Source organism: Phalaenopsis equestris, unplaced genomic scaffold, assembly GCF_001263595.1.
Source record: "Phalaenopsis equestris unplaced genomic scaffold, ASM126359v1 Scaffold000064, whole genome shotgun sequence".
Classification (NCBI taxonomy): domain Eukaryota; kingdom Viridiplantae; phylum Streptophyta; class Magnoliopsida; order Asparagales; family Orchidaceae; genus Phalaenopsis; species Phalaenopsis equestris.
This window is the reverse complement of record NW_018164506.1, coordinates 157,897-174,001: the sequence shown is the minus strand read 5'-3', so window position 1 is coordinate 174,001 and position 16,105 is coordinate 157,897. Positions and strand designations below refer to the sequence as shown.

The 16,105-nt window shown below is 38.3% G+C and overlaps 1 protein-coding gene across 6 annotated transcripts in view; it reads left to right on the top strand.

Moving 5' to 3' along the window:
- LOC110019613 (inositol hexakisphosphate and diphosphoinositol-pentakisphosphate kinase 2-like) overlaps positions 1-16,105 on the top strand; it is a 175,557-nt gene that overhangs the window by 102,305 nt on the left and 57,147 nt on the right. For all 6 annotated transcript variants that reach the window (XM_020717352.1, XM_020717350.1, XM_020717349.1 and 3 more), the window contains one exon: positions 1,237-1,362. In XM_020717352.1, the coding sequence (XP_020573011.1) occupies positions 1,237-1,362 (126 nt within the window). The remainder of the gene's footprint in view (positions 1-1,236; positions 1,363-16,105) is intronic.

Sequence of the window (16,105 nt, the reverse complement as noted above, 5' to 3'; positions counted from 1 at the left end):
ACCTGGAAACTGTGGTTAGCAGTACATAAAAGGAAGGAAGAAGACTTTTGTGAAATTATGCATTTGCATTAATATATAAAAAAAGTACAAAAGCTATGCAAGTATGAAATTATGATGTACAAAAGAAAGGAAAGTGATCTATATCTATATGTACAAAAGAAAGACCTGTTATCTATATCATTATCTATATGCATCAAAACAAAAGAACCATTAAGGGCACACTTAACAAAAAAATAAGCAGCCCTGCTACATTCACATGAAGTATGTACAAAAAGAACTTGCTTAAAAGATGTAAGGAAAGGAAAACCAGGAGCCACACTAGGTAACTGTTGCCATTTTTATTTTGTGCATATATCACTGGTCCTTCTTTCCTTTAAATGATTCCTCCACCAGGAGCACCTCTCACCTGGAATCTGGGGTTAGCAGTACATAAAAAGAAGAAGTCTTTCAAATTTTTCATTGTCGCTGGTTGTTGGACTCATCCATTTCAATAAAAGAGAGAAATGAAGGGAATATATTGAAGCGGCGGCAAAATAAGAGCTTGTGACTAGAAAGAGCTCAATAAGGTCGAGAACTTTCGGAAAGGAGGAGAGTCTTAGGTCCGCCGTTAATACAAGCATGAATACTATGCACCTGGCTGTTTATTAATTTAAATTGATAAATGTCTTCTATTATATGATGATATTATTGTGAATTGCTTACCGTATATATTGCATGCATTTGTTTGTATAATAATTATGGTTTATATCCCCATAGGTCTATTGCAGCTATAGTATTGTTTTATGCTGTTTCCGAACCTATTATTTTGTAATATAGTGAAAATGACTAGCTTTCCCTTCATCAATAGGTTTCTTAGCTTTCGTATAATTAGTTATCTTCTTTATCCTTCTTTTATTTTATTTTTCTTATTTCTAGTTTTGATGCTGCTGCTTATAAGTCCAGTAGTTATTTGTTTTTTGTTGCAATTAAAAGACCAAGTAAATGATCAAAATAGTTTCTAGACTTTCCGAGTGTGTCAATTTTAATCTCATCCCTTAGCACATCAAATCTGAACTAATGTGCTCCCACAATTAATTTGGCCTTTTTATGGATTAAATTCTTCTCTTGATCTTTAGTGAGAATGGTTTTTACCGAGCTTTTCATTACAAAAAAAAAAGTTAACTATCTTATGTTGATTCACTGTCAATATTGGTGCTATTTGTTTTGTCTGCCTTCTAGCTGTTACTATTTATGCAGGCAAGGCTGCATGAAATCATCAACTCAGTGCAAAATCCTGCAAAAAGCAATAGGCGTGCAGAATTTCCTTGGATGGTAGATGGTGCTGGTCTACCAGCTAATGCTCGTTCTTTACTTCCGAAAATGGTAAGAGAAACTTTTCTTTAAGTTCGTCTTTAGCATGAATCATACGCTTATAATTTCTTATTTTTATTCTATTTGTTCGCAAGTTTATCTTTGTATAGAAGAGGGCTTGTATATTATTAGATTTTTCATGTAGTTGTCTTATTTTAGTTTATTTGGATATAAATGAATTCATGTACTTTCATAGTTCATCTTCCAAGGCTGATGGGGGTATTATACTATTATAATGACTATGCGTCTCTCAGAATTTAAAAGCTTCTATAAGAGACTCTTTTTCTGTGAAAGTTAGACTGGATAATCCAATAATACTTGCTTTTTGACCAAGGAAGAGGAACTTTCTCGGGTTCATCGGGGACTGATATCTAAAAAATATGATGTAAGCATCTATTGGTTGTAGCGTAGCTTTCTTCTTTCTATAAATGATCAAGATATAATAAGCTTGATGGAACCTAGAAGATGTATGTACGTATTTATTCTTTGGCAAAATAATATTCCATTATCAGACATCTATCATGTACATACATGTATCATATACACAATCATAATAGAGGTTTCCGTTGCATGCATGTTGTTTTCCATTTTCACTCTTTCACTTGTAGCACTCATGCGAATGGGGGCTTGTGCCTTTACTAGAGATATTTTCACACTTTGGTTTCAAGTGTGGGTGAGCTTGGCCTTTGATTTGCCTTCCATTAAGTGTCGCGGTCGTGATCCAAGCACCCAGTTATTTGCACTCAAATCCACATACTTGCGGTTGTAGTTTTATTGCAGGGGCTGACGGGTCCAAGTGTCTGTGTTCGAGCTCTTATCATCTATGCCCTTGGCATCTAGTGTGTATCTTAGTTACTTTGATCAGATCTTGTTAATTTCCTTTTTCATTTTGTATGTCTCATTTTGCTATTTTACTTCCTTTTGCTTTAGATCATTCCACAGTACCCATTCCATCCATTCTGTTAATTGTTGATGGCTGAAAAACTAACGACGAAGTAAGTTGGATAATAACGCAAGTATACGTGTCAAATAATAAAGCGATTAAAGAATGTCGTGTATCGATTCCACAAGAATAGTGCTAAAATATTTCTAACTGGGGAAGTTCTAGTTTACTGAACCTCTAAGTTTAATTTGAAGTGATCAAAATCAGAAGATGAATCTAACAAACCTAATAAGGCAGTAAACAAAAATAACAAGAAAAAGTGTTGAGCTTTTCATATATACAAGACTCATATTCCTGTGACATAATTCAGGTGGTTTCTTGTAGTTTTTCTATGTGTCTCAAACTATAGTTGACAACTAGGGATGAAATTTTCTCCTTATGCTTATGTCTAGGTCAAAAGGAGACTAGAACCCATGAAGTTAAGTTCCCTTAATCCCCATGGCATTCTGCAGATTTATTTCGATCACCAGAATTGGTTGTGTAATCCTACCAGAATATGTCTGTTCATTCTAGAATTTTATGGTTAACCTACTTTAACTTTTTTATCGCGTTCGATAAAAAGTAAATGATGATGGGAAGATTAACACGTCAATATCAGAAATGTATGCTTTAGAAAGGAGTCGAGGGATCAAGATATTCATATCATGAAAACCACAAGAAATCCCAAGACTTACATCACAGGAATACAAAACAACATTAGTTACAATGCATGATGAAAGATAACATAATTTTTGTTATTGCAAGTATAGGGAAGGGAAACAACGCATGTACAGATAACTCAAGATTGAGCCAATCAATCATTGTTATACATTGAGGTGCTTCTCGATCAATAGAGATATTCATGGATCTCTCTTATACAAATGCACTCAAATCCAATCTTACAAGATCATAAAAATCCTCAAATAATCATGAAAAAAAAATATATTCTTCCAAGTGAAGTCAAGGAAGAAAACTCCCAAAAACTTCAAAAGACTTCCTAGGCCTTAGAGGCACAACCTCCTAGGCAAAAAATGCTCTCATAATGATAAAAAACATGAATTTATACTTAGGTCATACATTAGATGTCTGAAAGAGGCATAAAATCTCTCTAAATTGGTCAAAATCCCAAAATTCAGCGTTTTTGGTGGGTTGGGACGTGTGGGCTCACACTTGGGCGCACGTGTGCACCCACGTGGGCGTGTACGTGCAAGCATAAGCTGGATTTGGCAAGTTCGGGCCAGATTTGGCAAATGTTGGCTTCAGGTGCGCTGATGTGCACCGCAAGTGCATGCACGCCGACACAACTAGTTGTGTGTATGCAACAAAGACAATCTGAGATTTGACAAGCTGGGAACCTGGATTTGGCAAGCCGTGCAAGTGGTGGGCTAGATTTGGCGAGTCTGACAAGGCCCGTGATGGCAAGCACATAGCGCCGGATTTGGTAGATTCAGGGCAGTTTTGGTAAGATGTGAAGCCTATATCTAGCAAATCCAGAAAGTTGTGCATGGCGGGGCTTGTGCAGCTGCGTGCACTTGCTTGCGCTTGGGTTGAGTGCGAGCGCGCGTGTGCACGCAGGTACTTTCGCATATGCGTAACTAGGGGGGCACATTTTTAAAGTCTCGTTTTTCATTCCTTTTGCTCCAAATTCATCTTTTTTCCTTTTCCAAGTGTCTTAAGTCATTTATTCCGCACAAAATAACAAAAATACATTTCTCAATTGTAATATCCTAATAAATAAGAGAATTAACATGGTATTGAATGCAGAAAAATTATGTAATTTACCTCGTATCAATTGCTTCTTAGGGGTTTCAACAATGTGTTTCTTCGCTTATGGCCATTTTTTTAACTAGGATATCAACTAATATGAAAAATTCTATTTGTGCTCTCCGTTCTTTCACATAGATTGTTAGGACAATGCTCCTAGTCTTCATCTTGTTTTCTCCCCCCAATTCTTCATATTTTTTAGCAAGGTCTTGTACTTTTTCACCCTTATTGGCATGTTTTCCTAAGCTTTCCTTAGTATAATCATTATTCATATGTCCATGGCCAATTTGAGATTGGTTAGGAATTTTCGGGTTAGGCTTTTTGATTCTCGTCATGTTCTTAACAGTTTATCTCTAGAAGTTTATCATTCACCATACTACCCAATGAGATCATACTATGTGGATTGGCCTCTAATGTGGTGCTTAAGTTGATGCGGGAACGTCTCCTACTTACGAACGGGACGCAGTTTGGAGCGAGTCACGGCTTTCGTGGTCGCGTGAAGATCAAACCGACTTTCACAACCCAACTACTCCTCACCCTAAGGTTGAACTGAGGTGCGATAGAGACGGACGATTCGACCAGAATAAATTCTTTCAGGTACTTGTCCTGACTTGTAGAATTAAGACTCAATGGGTGATGAACTAGTCTAACTAAATTGTTGCACATGTATATATTACATTCATTTCACAATTTATTCATATTCATATATATTTGAAAGTGTGGAAAACATTTATTTATATATAGAGCTTCTAAATCTGGCATAGTAAAATTATGTACCCAAAATTTTGTACAAGTCACACCTGTCTACTTGCTCTAGTGCTTCTTACCCTTTTCTGAAATTCAATAAGGTAAAATAAGCTACAACAAACTCAGTGAAATTATCAAGATTAAAATAATATTTTATATATGAAAAAAACGCGCATTCTCATATATCTCGTGTATTTGTCCATAACATATGCCACATTATATTATAATCGTTTAATACTTGTAAAAAAAGAGATGTAATACATGGAATAATGAATGTTGAATAAAATATGTATGTCATGCATTCATGTGTAATCATAAGCATATTCATAAGAGTTATCAATCTAATCATGAGAATCCACTTATAAATATATAGGCATTAACTATTTTTATGTCTTGTTATTGGGTCATCATCTAGCTCGAAGACAACATTATCGATAAAGGTTACCCCTCACAAAGCAGTTATCAATAATCCCCTTAGTACTCACGGTTCACTATGTTTTCTAATCGTTTAAACCTAGCAGTTCTCGGAGATTTGTCTCCGTCTGAATACCAGGAGTTAGAAATTTCATCGTTTTATATTATTTGTACTTGCAAGTATTCATGTGATAGCCTACTCATAACATCACTTGTGACATTTCTTAAATCATAATTCTTATAACAAACATTTATTATAAGTCTTTCATATATCATATGCATGAATCATATTAAATTAATACTTGTAAGCAATAATTTCATAAACATGTTTATATGATTCATAACATAGTAAGTCATAAGTATTGTAAGTGATAAAGTAACATAGTAACCCTTGACCATGTATGATTATCTTTTGCTCCTCCGGGGCATCTTTTTGCTCCTCCGGGGTATTATGAATATAGTGATGATGATTTCGGCTATGTTTTAACTATTTCTGATGATAGCATAATTGATTTTGGTCACTTTAGCTTTGATCTCGATTCCCAAACTGATCCTCAAATCGTACTTGAGTCTGATAAACCCGTTAGCCAGATTAGAAAGGATGTCAACGACACCGGATATGACAGTTCGGAAAGTGACGAACCAGTCCTTGAATGTCAAGGAATATCGATCGTCATCAACTATAATTCATCTGATTCAAAATCTACACTTGAGGAGTCAACCACAGTATTAAAAGAGATAACAAAAGTATATTTGAGAAGAGGAAAAGTGTTACCCTCAGGGACGACTCTAATGGAAAAAGGAAAACAAACAGTTGCTTTAAACGAGCTACCTCCAGCGATGGAAGAAACACATGCTCGAGAGGAAACTGGAAGTTCAAACAAAGTGGATTATAACGTACTAGCGCATCTCAGGAAGTTACTAGCCAAACTAAGTATTTTCGATGTTCTGATCCTATCAAAAGAGATGAGAGAATCTCTGATCAAGGCTCTACTTGATCCAGAAATTTGCTTAGCTCAGTTGGCTAGCACGTCCTCGGATGAGGTTTGTTCGTTGAAAGAACAACCTGGGGTAACTTTCATAAATGAAAATTTGTTGCTTGGTACCGCCGACCACAATCGTCCGCTCTATATTTCCGTTAGCATTGGCTTATTTGTACTATCCTGAGTTTTGGTGGATCCTGGAGCATCGCTCAATTTAATGAGTATACGGACATTAACATATTTGAATATCATAACTCAGGAGCTTACAACTGACAAGATGATGTTAAGAGGATTCAACCAAAAGGGAGAAAGAGCCCTTGAGTCAATTACATTACTTACAAATGTTGGAGGTTGGAGATACTTACAAATGTTGGAGAGCTAGTAACAACCGCAAAATTCCATATCATCAGTGTCGAGACCACTTTCAATGCTCTACTTGGTCGACTGTGGATTCACGAGCATGACATGGTTCCGTCTTTCCTACATCAATGTATTAAGTATTACAGGGAAGGACAAAAATATTGCATCAAATGAGATTTACAATCATTTTCGATTCATGAAGTTGACATTCATGAGGACGCCACCTACTACTCGCCTCTAAAAAAGACTGTCTTCTCTCGTGAAGTTGTGGTTAATGAAGGTAGGGGTTCTTTTAGCCCATACACCCGAGATCGAAGCCGGGGACGTGGACGAGGAAGTGCCAATGTGATTGTTGAACTGACTAGGCCGACCATCAACATTGATGATGAAGAAGATTCTGAGGAATCAATAATAATGACAAAACATAAGAAACCTTAGTACGAGATATTCTTGGAAGATGCGGAGAAAAGTGAATATGAGACAATGTATGATCGGATAAACCACTATATGAACACCCTGAACCTTACTTCGGTCCTCCCTCAAAAGGTCGAGAGTTTAGAGATCAAGGAAGTCTGTAGCGCTGGTTCAAAGACGATCAAATTTCACCGTGCTTCTACTTCTACCAATCTCGAAAATCATGTAAATTGTGATGAGAATTCTAATGAATTAATGGAATTATCTTTTTGTTACTTTTCGCCTTGTGTACAAAAGTTAATTCAACAGGGATATTTGTCAAAACAGATGCTGAAAGATAAATTGTAACTCTTTGAAAAATTATGGAATGTTAGGAGCCGAATTCGTAACTCGAAAGAAGGTCTCGGATTTGCAACTCTTAAATAAAGCCTGTCCAAAAGATAATTCCCATTGCCAATACCAGAAATGATGGTGGACATCGCCTCGACAAGAAATTTTCTCCTTTATGGATGGATCGTCATGATACAACCAAATCAAGATGGCTCCAGAAGATGCAGCCCTCACAGCCTTCAGAACACCAATTGGAATTTTTTGCTACACGGTTATGCCATCTGGACTAAAGAACGTCGGAGCAACATATCAACGCACAATGACGAAGATTTTTGACGACATCATCCATAATCAAGTGGAATGCTACGTGGATGATCTGGTTATCAAGAGTAAATGAAAAATAGACCATTTGTACGATTTGAAGATCCTGTTCGAACGATTACGACAATACAAGCTCATGATGAATTCCTTAAAGTGCGCCTTTGGCGTTACATCCAAAAAATTTATAGGATTCGTTGTCCGTCATCGCGAAATCGAGATCGACCCAGAGAAGATTAAAGCTATCTTGAAAGATTAAAGCTATCTTGAAAATGCCTCCTCCTAAAACTTTAAAACAGCTACGTTCCTTCCAAGGGAAATTGACATATCTGAGATGTTTTATTTCTAATCCCTCAGGTAGGTGTCGTCCATTTTCGACATTAATTAAAAAGGACGCCTAATTCGTTTAGGAATATAAATGTCAGCGGGCTTTCGAGGACGTTAAACAATATTTAATGACACCTCCTATTTTGACAGCCCCTATCCCAGGGAAACCGTTGATACTTTATACCGCGGCCTTAGACGAGTCTCTCAGAGCCCTGTTAGCTTAGGTCAATGACGAGGGTAAGGAAAACGCACTATACTACTTAAGTCGACGTCTAATACCGACGTAAGTAAAGTATCCGCCTACTGAGAAGCAGTCTAGTTTTGATTTTCGCCGCTCAAAAGCTTAGGCATTATATGCTTTCTCATAGGATAACCCTGATTTCAAAAGTCAATCCGTTACAATATGTGATGACCCGACCAACACTTTCCGGACGTTTAGCGAGGTGTTCAATGATTTTATTGTAATTTGATATAACTTTTGTTCCCCTTCGCGCTATCAAGGGACAGATTTTAGCAGACTTTCTCGCTGCGCACCCACTTCCAGCTGGGTCCCCGCTCAATGATGAGTTACCAGATGAGCAGATATTACAAATGAAATTCTTTAGTGCGCAACGCTCGGAGATGTACTTCGACGGTGCTTTGTTGGCCAAAAAAGACAGGATCAGGAACAGTTATACCAGACAAGACAGGGATTGGGTTGGTCTTCATCACGTTAGATAAGGGTATGTTGAGATTCTCCTACCACTTGACAGAGCCGTGCACCAACAACGAGGCTGAGTATGAAGCCTTGATCACCGGATTAGAATTGACAATCTCAATGGATATAACCGATATCGCCATCTACGGTGACTCTCAACTTATCCTTCAGCAGCAAGTCGTCGGACAATACAGGGGACAATACAGGATCTTGAAGCCAAGGTTGGCAGAATACCATCAGTATGCATTGAAGTTACTGAAACATATTCCTAGTGTGACTTTGTGTCTTTCTATAGGATTCCTCGGGTAGATAATGCGTATGCCGACGCTCTAACAAAACTCGCTAAGGAATTGACATGCCCCCCGGATGATTCCATATAAATCACAGTACGAGAAAGACAAGTTTTGTCTCAGATCGACCTGGAGACTCTACACAAACTTGGGAAAGAGGAGACGATAAATACAGTTGCCGATATCAACCAAGATTGGCGTAAACCATTTATAGAATATTTGGAAACTGGAAGATTACCAGAGGACAAGTCAGCGACATATCACATCACGAGAAGAGTCATGTCTTATGCTCTAGTTGGTAACGTTTTCTATAGGAGATCGTTCGGTCAAATGTGGTTGCAGTGTCTTAGCAGACCAGAAGCACAAAATATTGTTAAAGAGGTATATGTCGGATTGTGTGGTGCTCACCAGTCAGGGCCTAAAATGAAAATGAAGATTAAGAGACTCGGATATTATTGGCCAACAATGATGTCTGATTTCATGGACACAGCCAGAAAGTGTCACCAGTGTCAAGTGCATGGGGTGGTCTTACACCAACCTCCGAATGTGCTACACCCAACTGTTCCTTCGTGGCTGTTCGAGTGTTGGGGCACGGACATAATAGGTCTGATAGACCCTCCATCCTCTAAACGACACAAGTTTATCCTTGCAGCTACGGATTACTTCTCTAAATGGGCAGAGACAGTGCCGTTACGGGAGGTTATTGAAGAGCAGGTCATCCAATTTTTCAAGAGTCAAATTGTTTATCGTTTCGGTGTACCACGCAGAGTAATCTCCGACAATGGGACAACGTTCAGAAGTATCAAGATCAACAACTTCGTCAGACGACACGAGATAGATTGAAGATATTCAACAATCTACTATCCTAGGGCAAATGGCCTAACTGAGGCCTTCAACAAAACATTGGTACAGATTTTGAAGAAAACACTAGAGGAAAATAAAAAGGATTGGCACAACAAATTGTTAGAAGCTTTGTGGGTCTACCGGACAACGTTCAGAACTCTCACTCAGTGCACACCCTACGCTTTCGTGTATGAGTCTGAAGCCGTGCTACCATTAGAAGTTCAAATGCCTTCTCTCAGAATCGCTGTCGCTAATCAGCTCACAACAGAAGAATGTGCAAAGCTTAGACTTGAAGAATTAAAAAGTCTCAAAGGAAAGCGATTAGAAGCACAATAACATTTAGAGCTTTATCGAGCAAAGATACTAGGCAAGGATGATACAAACTCATGACAAGTTGGTCCGCCCGAGGTCGTTCAAAGTTGGTAACCTCGTTCTTGTTCTTAAAAGATCTATTCTTAAACGCCGCAAGATATGTGAGAAATTTGAGCCAACCTGGGAGGATCATTTGTTGCAGAGAAAGTCTATTCATGGGGAGTTCACCAGCTGGTGAATTTCCGAGGTGAAAGACCCATGTTGCCGATCAACGGACGATACTTGAAGATATATTACGCAGCTTGACAACGCTTGAACTGAAATTTTGAGATTTTGATTATCCCAGGGTTATTTATTTGGCCGAAATATTTGTCATCACTGTAACCGGGTTCAATAAAATGGAAACTTTTGAAACTCTATATTTCAATTTTCTTCTCTCTACCTTCAGACTTTATATTTTATCAAATGAAACAAAACATAAATAAATGAGCTCTTCACCGATATGAACTGAATTTTTCTCTAATAAAACACATTTGTTTTGTTCTTGTTCACGCAAGTTTCAGCTTGCTGATGGTTTTCCTGCCGTCTGCATGAAGATGTCAGGTCAGAGGCTGATCTTCGCCTTTAAGGACGGCTGGAACCTTGCACTTAACGAGAAGATGGCGCCGCAGGGCGGCACAATTGATTTCAACATGGAGTTTGACGAGGTCAACATGGATTACTACAGTTCTTTGATGGATGTCGTCCACACGCAAGAAAAAGAGAGATTACCCTCACTTCTCAAATTCAGTACTAGAAATAAGTCCTCACTGAAAGTGAAAGAGGTGATGATACAGCCAAACCCGATGGAAGGGACTAGCTGCCTACCCTCCATGGTAGCTACACCAGCTGGAGGACTAATTGCTGCAAACGAAGAAAGGGTGTCGTTCATTCCGCTGCCGCTGCGAAGGACCATACGCCAGAAACGCCAGTTGACGCAGACAACGAGCTCTCCTACGAGAGGAGAGGAGGCGCCAACAGGATACAAATTACTTACTCGCCCCTATTCCAGAGGGGCATATCTACGAACCAAGCATGAAAGAGAGTTCATCCAGCCTGCCTACTTCGGATGCAGAGCCCAGGATTGTTCCAGAGACGAGACTACTGCCAACTTCAGATGCTCTTTGCCCGGGTTGCCCTACCTGCAACGCCGAGATACTTGTTCGTGCTTCAGCTGCGAGGGCCTTCGTAAAGTGTCCAGACTGCAATGTCCCGCACCTACAACACTACATATGTTCCGATGGAGAGACCGAGTCTTACATTCCGCTGGAAACAGAGTCGACGCCAGTTTGGGTTCCCGTCAATGTTGAGACGAGGAAATACCCTCGACAGCCACCGTTTCCCAGCACAATGGAATATTACAGGATGAGCAGGGTAGATAAAAGAAATTTTGAATTCTACGATGAGGTGCAGGGAGAACTCATCGACATCCTAGAGGGATTGGAACTACACATCGGAGTCTTTTCTGAAAGTGATGAACGGAGTATCCTCGACTGCATAGGGGTCGAGCAGGCTTGTTGATGGAGAGGACTTACTCCGAGCCAAGAAAATGGATGAGAGGGAAAGGCAGGATCACAATACAATGTGGTTGTTGCTATAATTTTACAAGGGATAGACATACAATGTGGTTGTTGCTATAATTTTACAAGGGATTGACAGGGGAATCCTCCCGGGATCCTTAGATATGATCAAGTGAACCCGTTGCCGCCAATGATCAAATGGATGGTTAAGAGAATGGTTCGATGGAACATACTTCCTACGGATTACATTCCAAACAGATGCATCATTAATATCTATGATGAGGGAGATTGCATATCTCCACATACTGTTCATCATGAATTCGTAAGATCTTTCTGTACAGTCTCATTGATGAGCAGAAGCAACATTTTGTTTGGGACGAAGATTGATGTCATCGGCTTTCGAGAGTTCAGAAGATCCGTGGAGATTCCTCTACCGGTTGGTTTAATACTTGTCTTTAAGGGCAACGGTGCAGATATAGCTAAGTATTGCATTCCGGGGGTGCGATATCCTAGAGTTTCAGTAACTTTTCGGAGGATGGACAACGACAAGATACTGCATGGTTTTCAGTCAGATCCAGAGCAAGAGGAGTTATTGTCTTACGAGCTATGAGAGGGTTGCACCGTTAGGCATGTGCGGAGGGAACTCTTATCCTCGAACACGACTTAAAAGATTAGCTTGATCAAGAGCTTGCTACACCAGCAACGAATGTCCACAGTTTCCCTATCTTCTTGGACTACGTGTTATTTCAGCGTATATGATATGCAACATACATGTTCAACCTATGATGAGTACTTAGCATGACGTATTTTGCATGTATTTTGATGCAGTCTATATATTGTTCTTTTCGAGGCTTCAGCCTGTGTTTGATTTATAATCCCTGTTTGAAACAGATGAATGAAACTTCTTTCAAAATTTTGTCTGTTTGTTCGATTTGCCCCCTTTGGTGCGATGGATAAAAACCATAGAACCATATGTTGGTTTGCAACTACAGTGAACAAGGAACATAACAATGAAAACCCGATAAAAATATATATATAAATAAATGATACTTTTTTTGAAAATCCACCAACAAAATCAAATTTTTGAAAACATATTTTCATAATTAAAACAAGAAAAGAAAATGACTTTCCTGAGTTTGTTCATCTCGAGCTCGAGATTTCTTACTCTTTTCTTGCGCAGCGCGACTGTTCCGGTCTATACTAATCTTCTTCACATCCCATCGGGATTACATACTCTGCACAGAATCTCATTGAACTCTACATGTCTTCCTTACCAATGTCAACCTTATCACATGACACATATCGTTGATTTCAACATCACAATTTCTCTATTAATTTCTAAATTTCAATTCTCTTTTCGAATTAGTACCTAAATTCTGATTCCTATCTTTCGAGATTGGTACTTTTTGACTTTCTTCTTGAATTGATACCTAAATTTTAATTCTCATTTCGGATCAGTACCTAAATTCTGATTCCTATCTTTCGAGGTTGATACTTAAATTTCGACACTCTTCTTGAATTTATACCTAAATTTCAATTCTCATTTTTAGATCAATACCTAAATTCTGATTCCTATCTTTCGAGGTCGGTACCTAAATTCCGACTCTCTTTTTGAGATTGATACATAAATTTCAATTTTCATTTTCAGATCAGTACGAAAATTCTGATTCTCACCTTTCGATGTCGGTACCTAAATTCTGACTCTCTTCTTGAATTGATACATAAATTTCAATTCTCATTTTCGGATCAGCAGCTAAATTCTGATTCTCACCTTTCGAGGTCGGTTTCTCATCTTTCGAGGTCGGTACCTAAATTTTGATTCTCTTCTTGAGATTGATACGTAAATTTCATTTCTCATTTTCGGATCAGTACCTAAATTCTGATTCTCACCTTTCGAGGTCGGTACCTAAATTCTGACTCTCTTATTAAGATTGATACCTAAATTTCAATTCTCATTTTCGGATCAGTACTTAAATTCTGATTCTTCTCTTTCGAGGTCGATACTTAAATTTTGACTCTTTCTGAGATTGATACCTAAATTTCAATTCTTATTTTCGGATCAGTACTTAAATTTTGATTCTCATCTTTCGAGGTCGATACCTAAATTTCGACTCTCTTCTTGAGATTGATACCTAAATTTCAATTCTCATTTTTGTATCAGTACCTAAATTTTGATTATCACCTTTCGAGGTCGGCATCTAAATTTCGACTCTCTTCCTAAGATTGATACCTAAATTTCAATTCTCATTTTCGGATCAGTACCTAAATACTAATTTTCATCTTTCGAGGTCGGTACCTAAATTTCGACTCTCTTCTTGAGATTGATACCTAAATTTCAATTCTCATTTTTGGATCAGTACCTAAATTCTGATTCTCACCTTTCGAGGTCGATACCTAAATTTCGACTCTCTTCCTGAGATTGATACATAAATTTCAATTCTCATTTTCGAATTAATACCTAAATTTTGATTCTCATCTTTCGAGGTCGATACTTAAATTTCGACTCTATTCTTGAATTGATACCTAAATTTCAATTCTCATTTTCTGATCAGTACCTAAATTCTGATTCTCACATTTCGAGGTCGATACCTAAATTTCGACCCTCTTCCTGAGATTGATACCTAAATTTCAATTCTCATTTTCGGATCAGTACCTAAATTCTGATTCTCAGCTTTCGATGTCGATACTTAAATTTGGACTCTCTTCCTGAGATTGATACCTGATTGATACCTAAATTGAAATTGCAATTCTCATTTTCAAATCAGTACCTAAATTCTGATTCTCACCTTTCGAGGTCGGTACCTAAATTTCGACTCTCTTCCTAAGATTAATACCAAATTTCAATTCTCATTTTCGGATCAGTACCTAAATTCTGATTCCTATCTTTCAAGGTATCTTTCGAGGTCGGTACCTAAATTTCGACTCTCTCTTGAGTTTGATACCTAAATTTCAATTCTCATTTTCGGATCAGTACCTAAATTCTGATTCCCATCTTTCGAGGTCGATACCTAAATTTCGACTCTCTTCTTGAATTGATACCTAAATTTCAATTCTCTTTTCGAATCAGTACCTAAATTCAGATTTCTATCTTTTGAGGTCGATACCTAAATTTCGATTCTCTTCTCGGAATTGATACCTAAATTTCAATTCTCTTTTTGAATCAGTACCTACCTAAATTCTGATTCCTACATTTCGAGGTCGATATCTAAATTTCGACTCTCTTCTCGAAATTGATACCTAAATTTCAATTCTCATTTTTGAATCAGTACCTAAATTCTGATTCCTATCTTTCGAGGTCGACACCTAAATTTCGAGTCTCTTCCTGAGATTGATACCTAAATTTCAATTCTCATTTTCGAATCAGTATCTAAATTCTGATTCTCACCTTTCGAGGTCGATATCTAAATTTCGACTCTCTTCTTGAGATTGATGTCTAAATTTCAATTCTTCTTTCGGATCAGTACCTAAATTCTGATTCCCATCTTTCGAGATCGGTATCTAAATTCCGACTCTCCTTTTCAAGATTAATATCTAAACTTCGATTCCCACATTGGGGTCAGCACCTAAATATTGATTCCAATCCTCGACAAACATTGGAAATTTGATGACTCCAAATCCACTCTCCAATCCACAGCGAGAATTCCTGATCACTGATTTTAATCGAATATTCACTGGCTAACTCCCCAACGGAAACAATTAGCGCTCAATTCTATGCTTCTTTCTAGGCCTGTTGGCTTAGAAATCTGTATTTGTTATGTTGAGCTCGTCAGTCAACGCCAATACGCGCGGTACACTCGCCCAGCACATCACACCTATTGGGGGTTCGTTTGTTGACCTTGCTTTCGATCGAGGTGCAGTTTTCCCCTCCTTAGTAGCCTAGGATCTAGCCGTAGGACCTTTCTGTCGACTATTCCTAGAAAACTAATGAATGAGCCTTCCCCGTTAGTAATTCTGAACTTTTCTTCGCTCGACTTGATGTTCTATATAGTAGTTTTGACCGCTATTGCTTAGCAGGTAAGACTACTCTGAAGGAACTCAAAGAGTATTCCTATAGGATTGTCGGCTTTAGGATTAACTGTACTCGTTAATTTGGCGCCGCCCCGCTCTTTGTCGTCCTGTTTAATCGAATTCGAGCCGAGTTTTTGATGTGATTCGGGTCGCGACGCATTTTCGTCCCAATGGTCGACGAGGTTATCTAAACGACTCCTGATGACGACATAGACCACGCCGATGCTTCCGGAACATTGATTTTGTCTAGAGGGGTTGGTCGGTTCATTGCGAGGAGACGTCTTGGGGAAAAATACACATTTAAGTGTTAATTATAATAATAAATAATATATGATTATTATTATTATTATTATTGTTATTATTATTATTATTATTTATTAATCCCTAAACCTAAATCTATCTTTCCCCCTCCTCCTTTCTTTCTCTCGAACCCGCGGGCCTCAGCTTTAACGTGGCTCGTGCGCTCG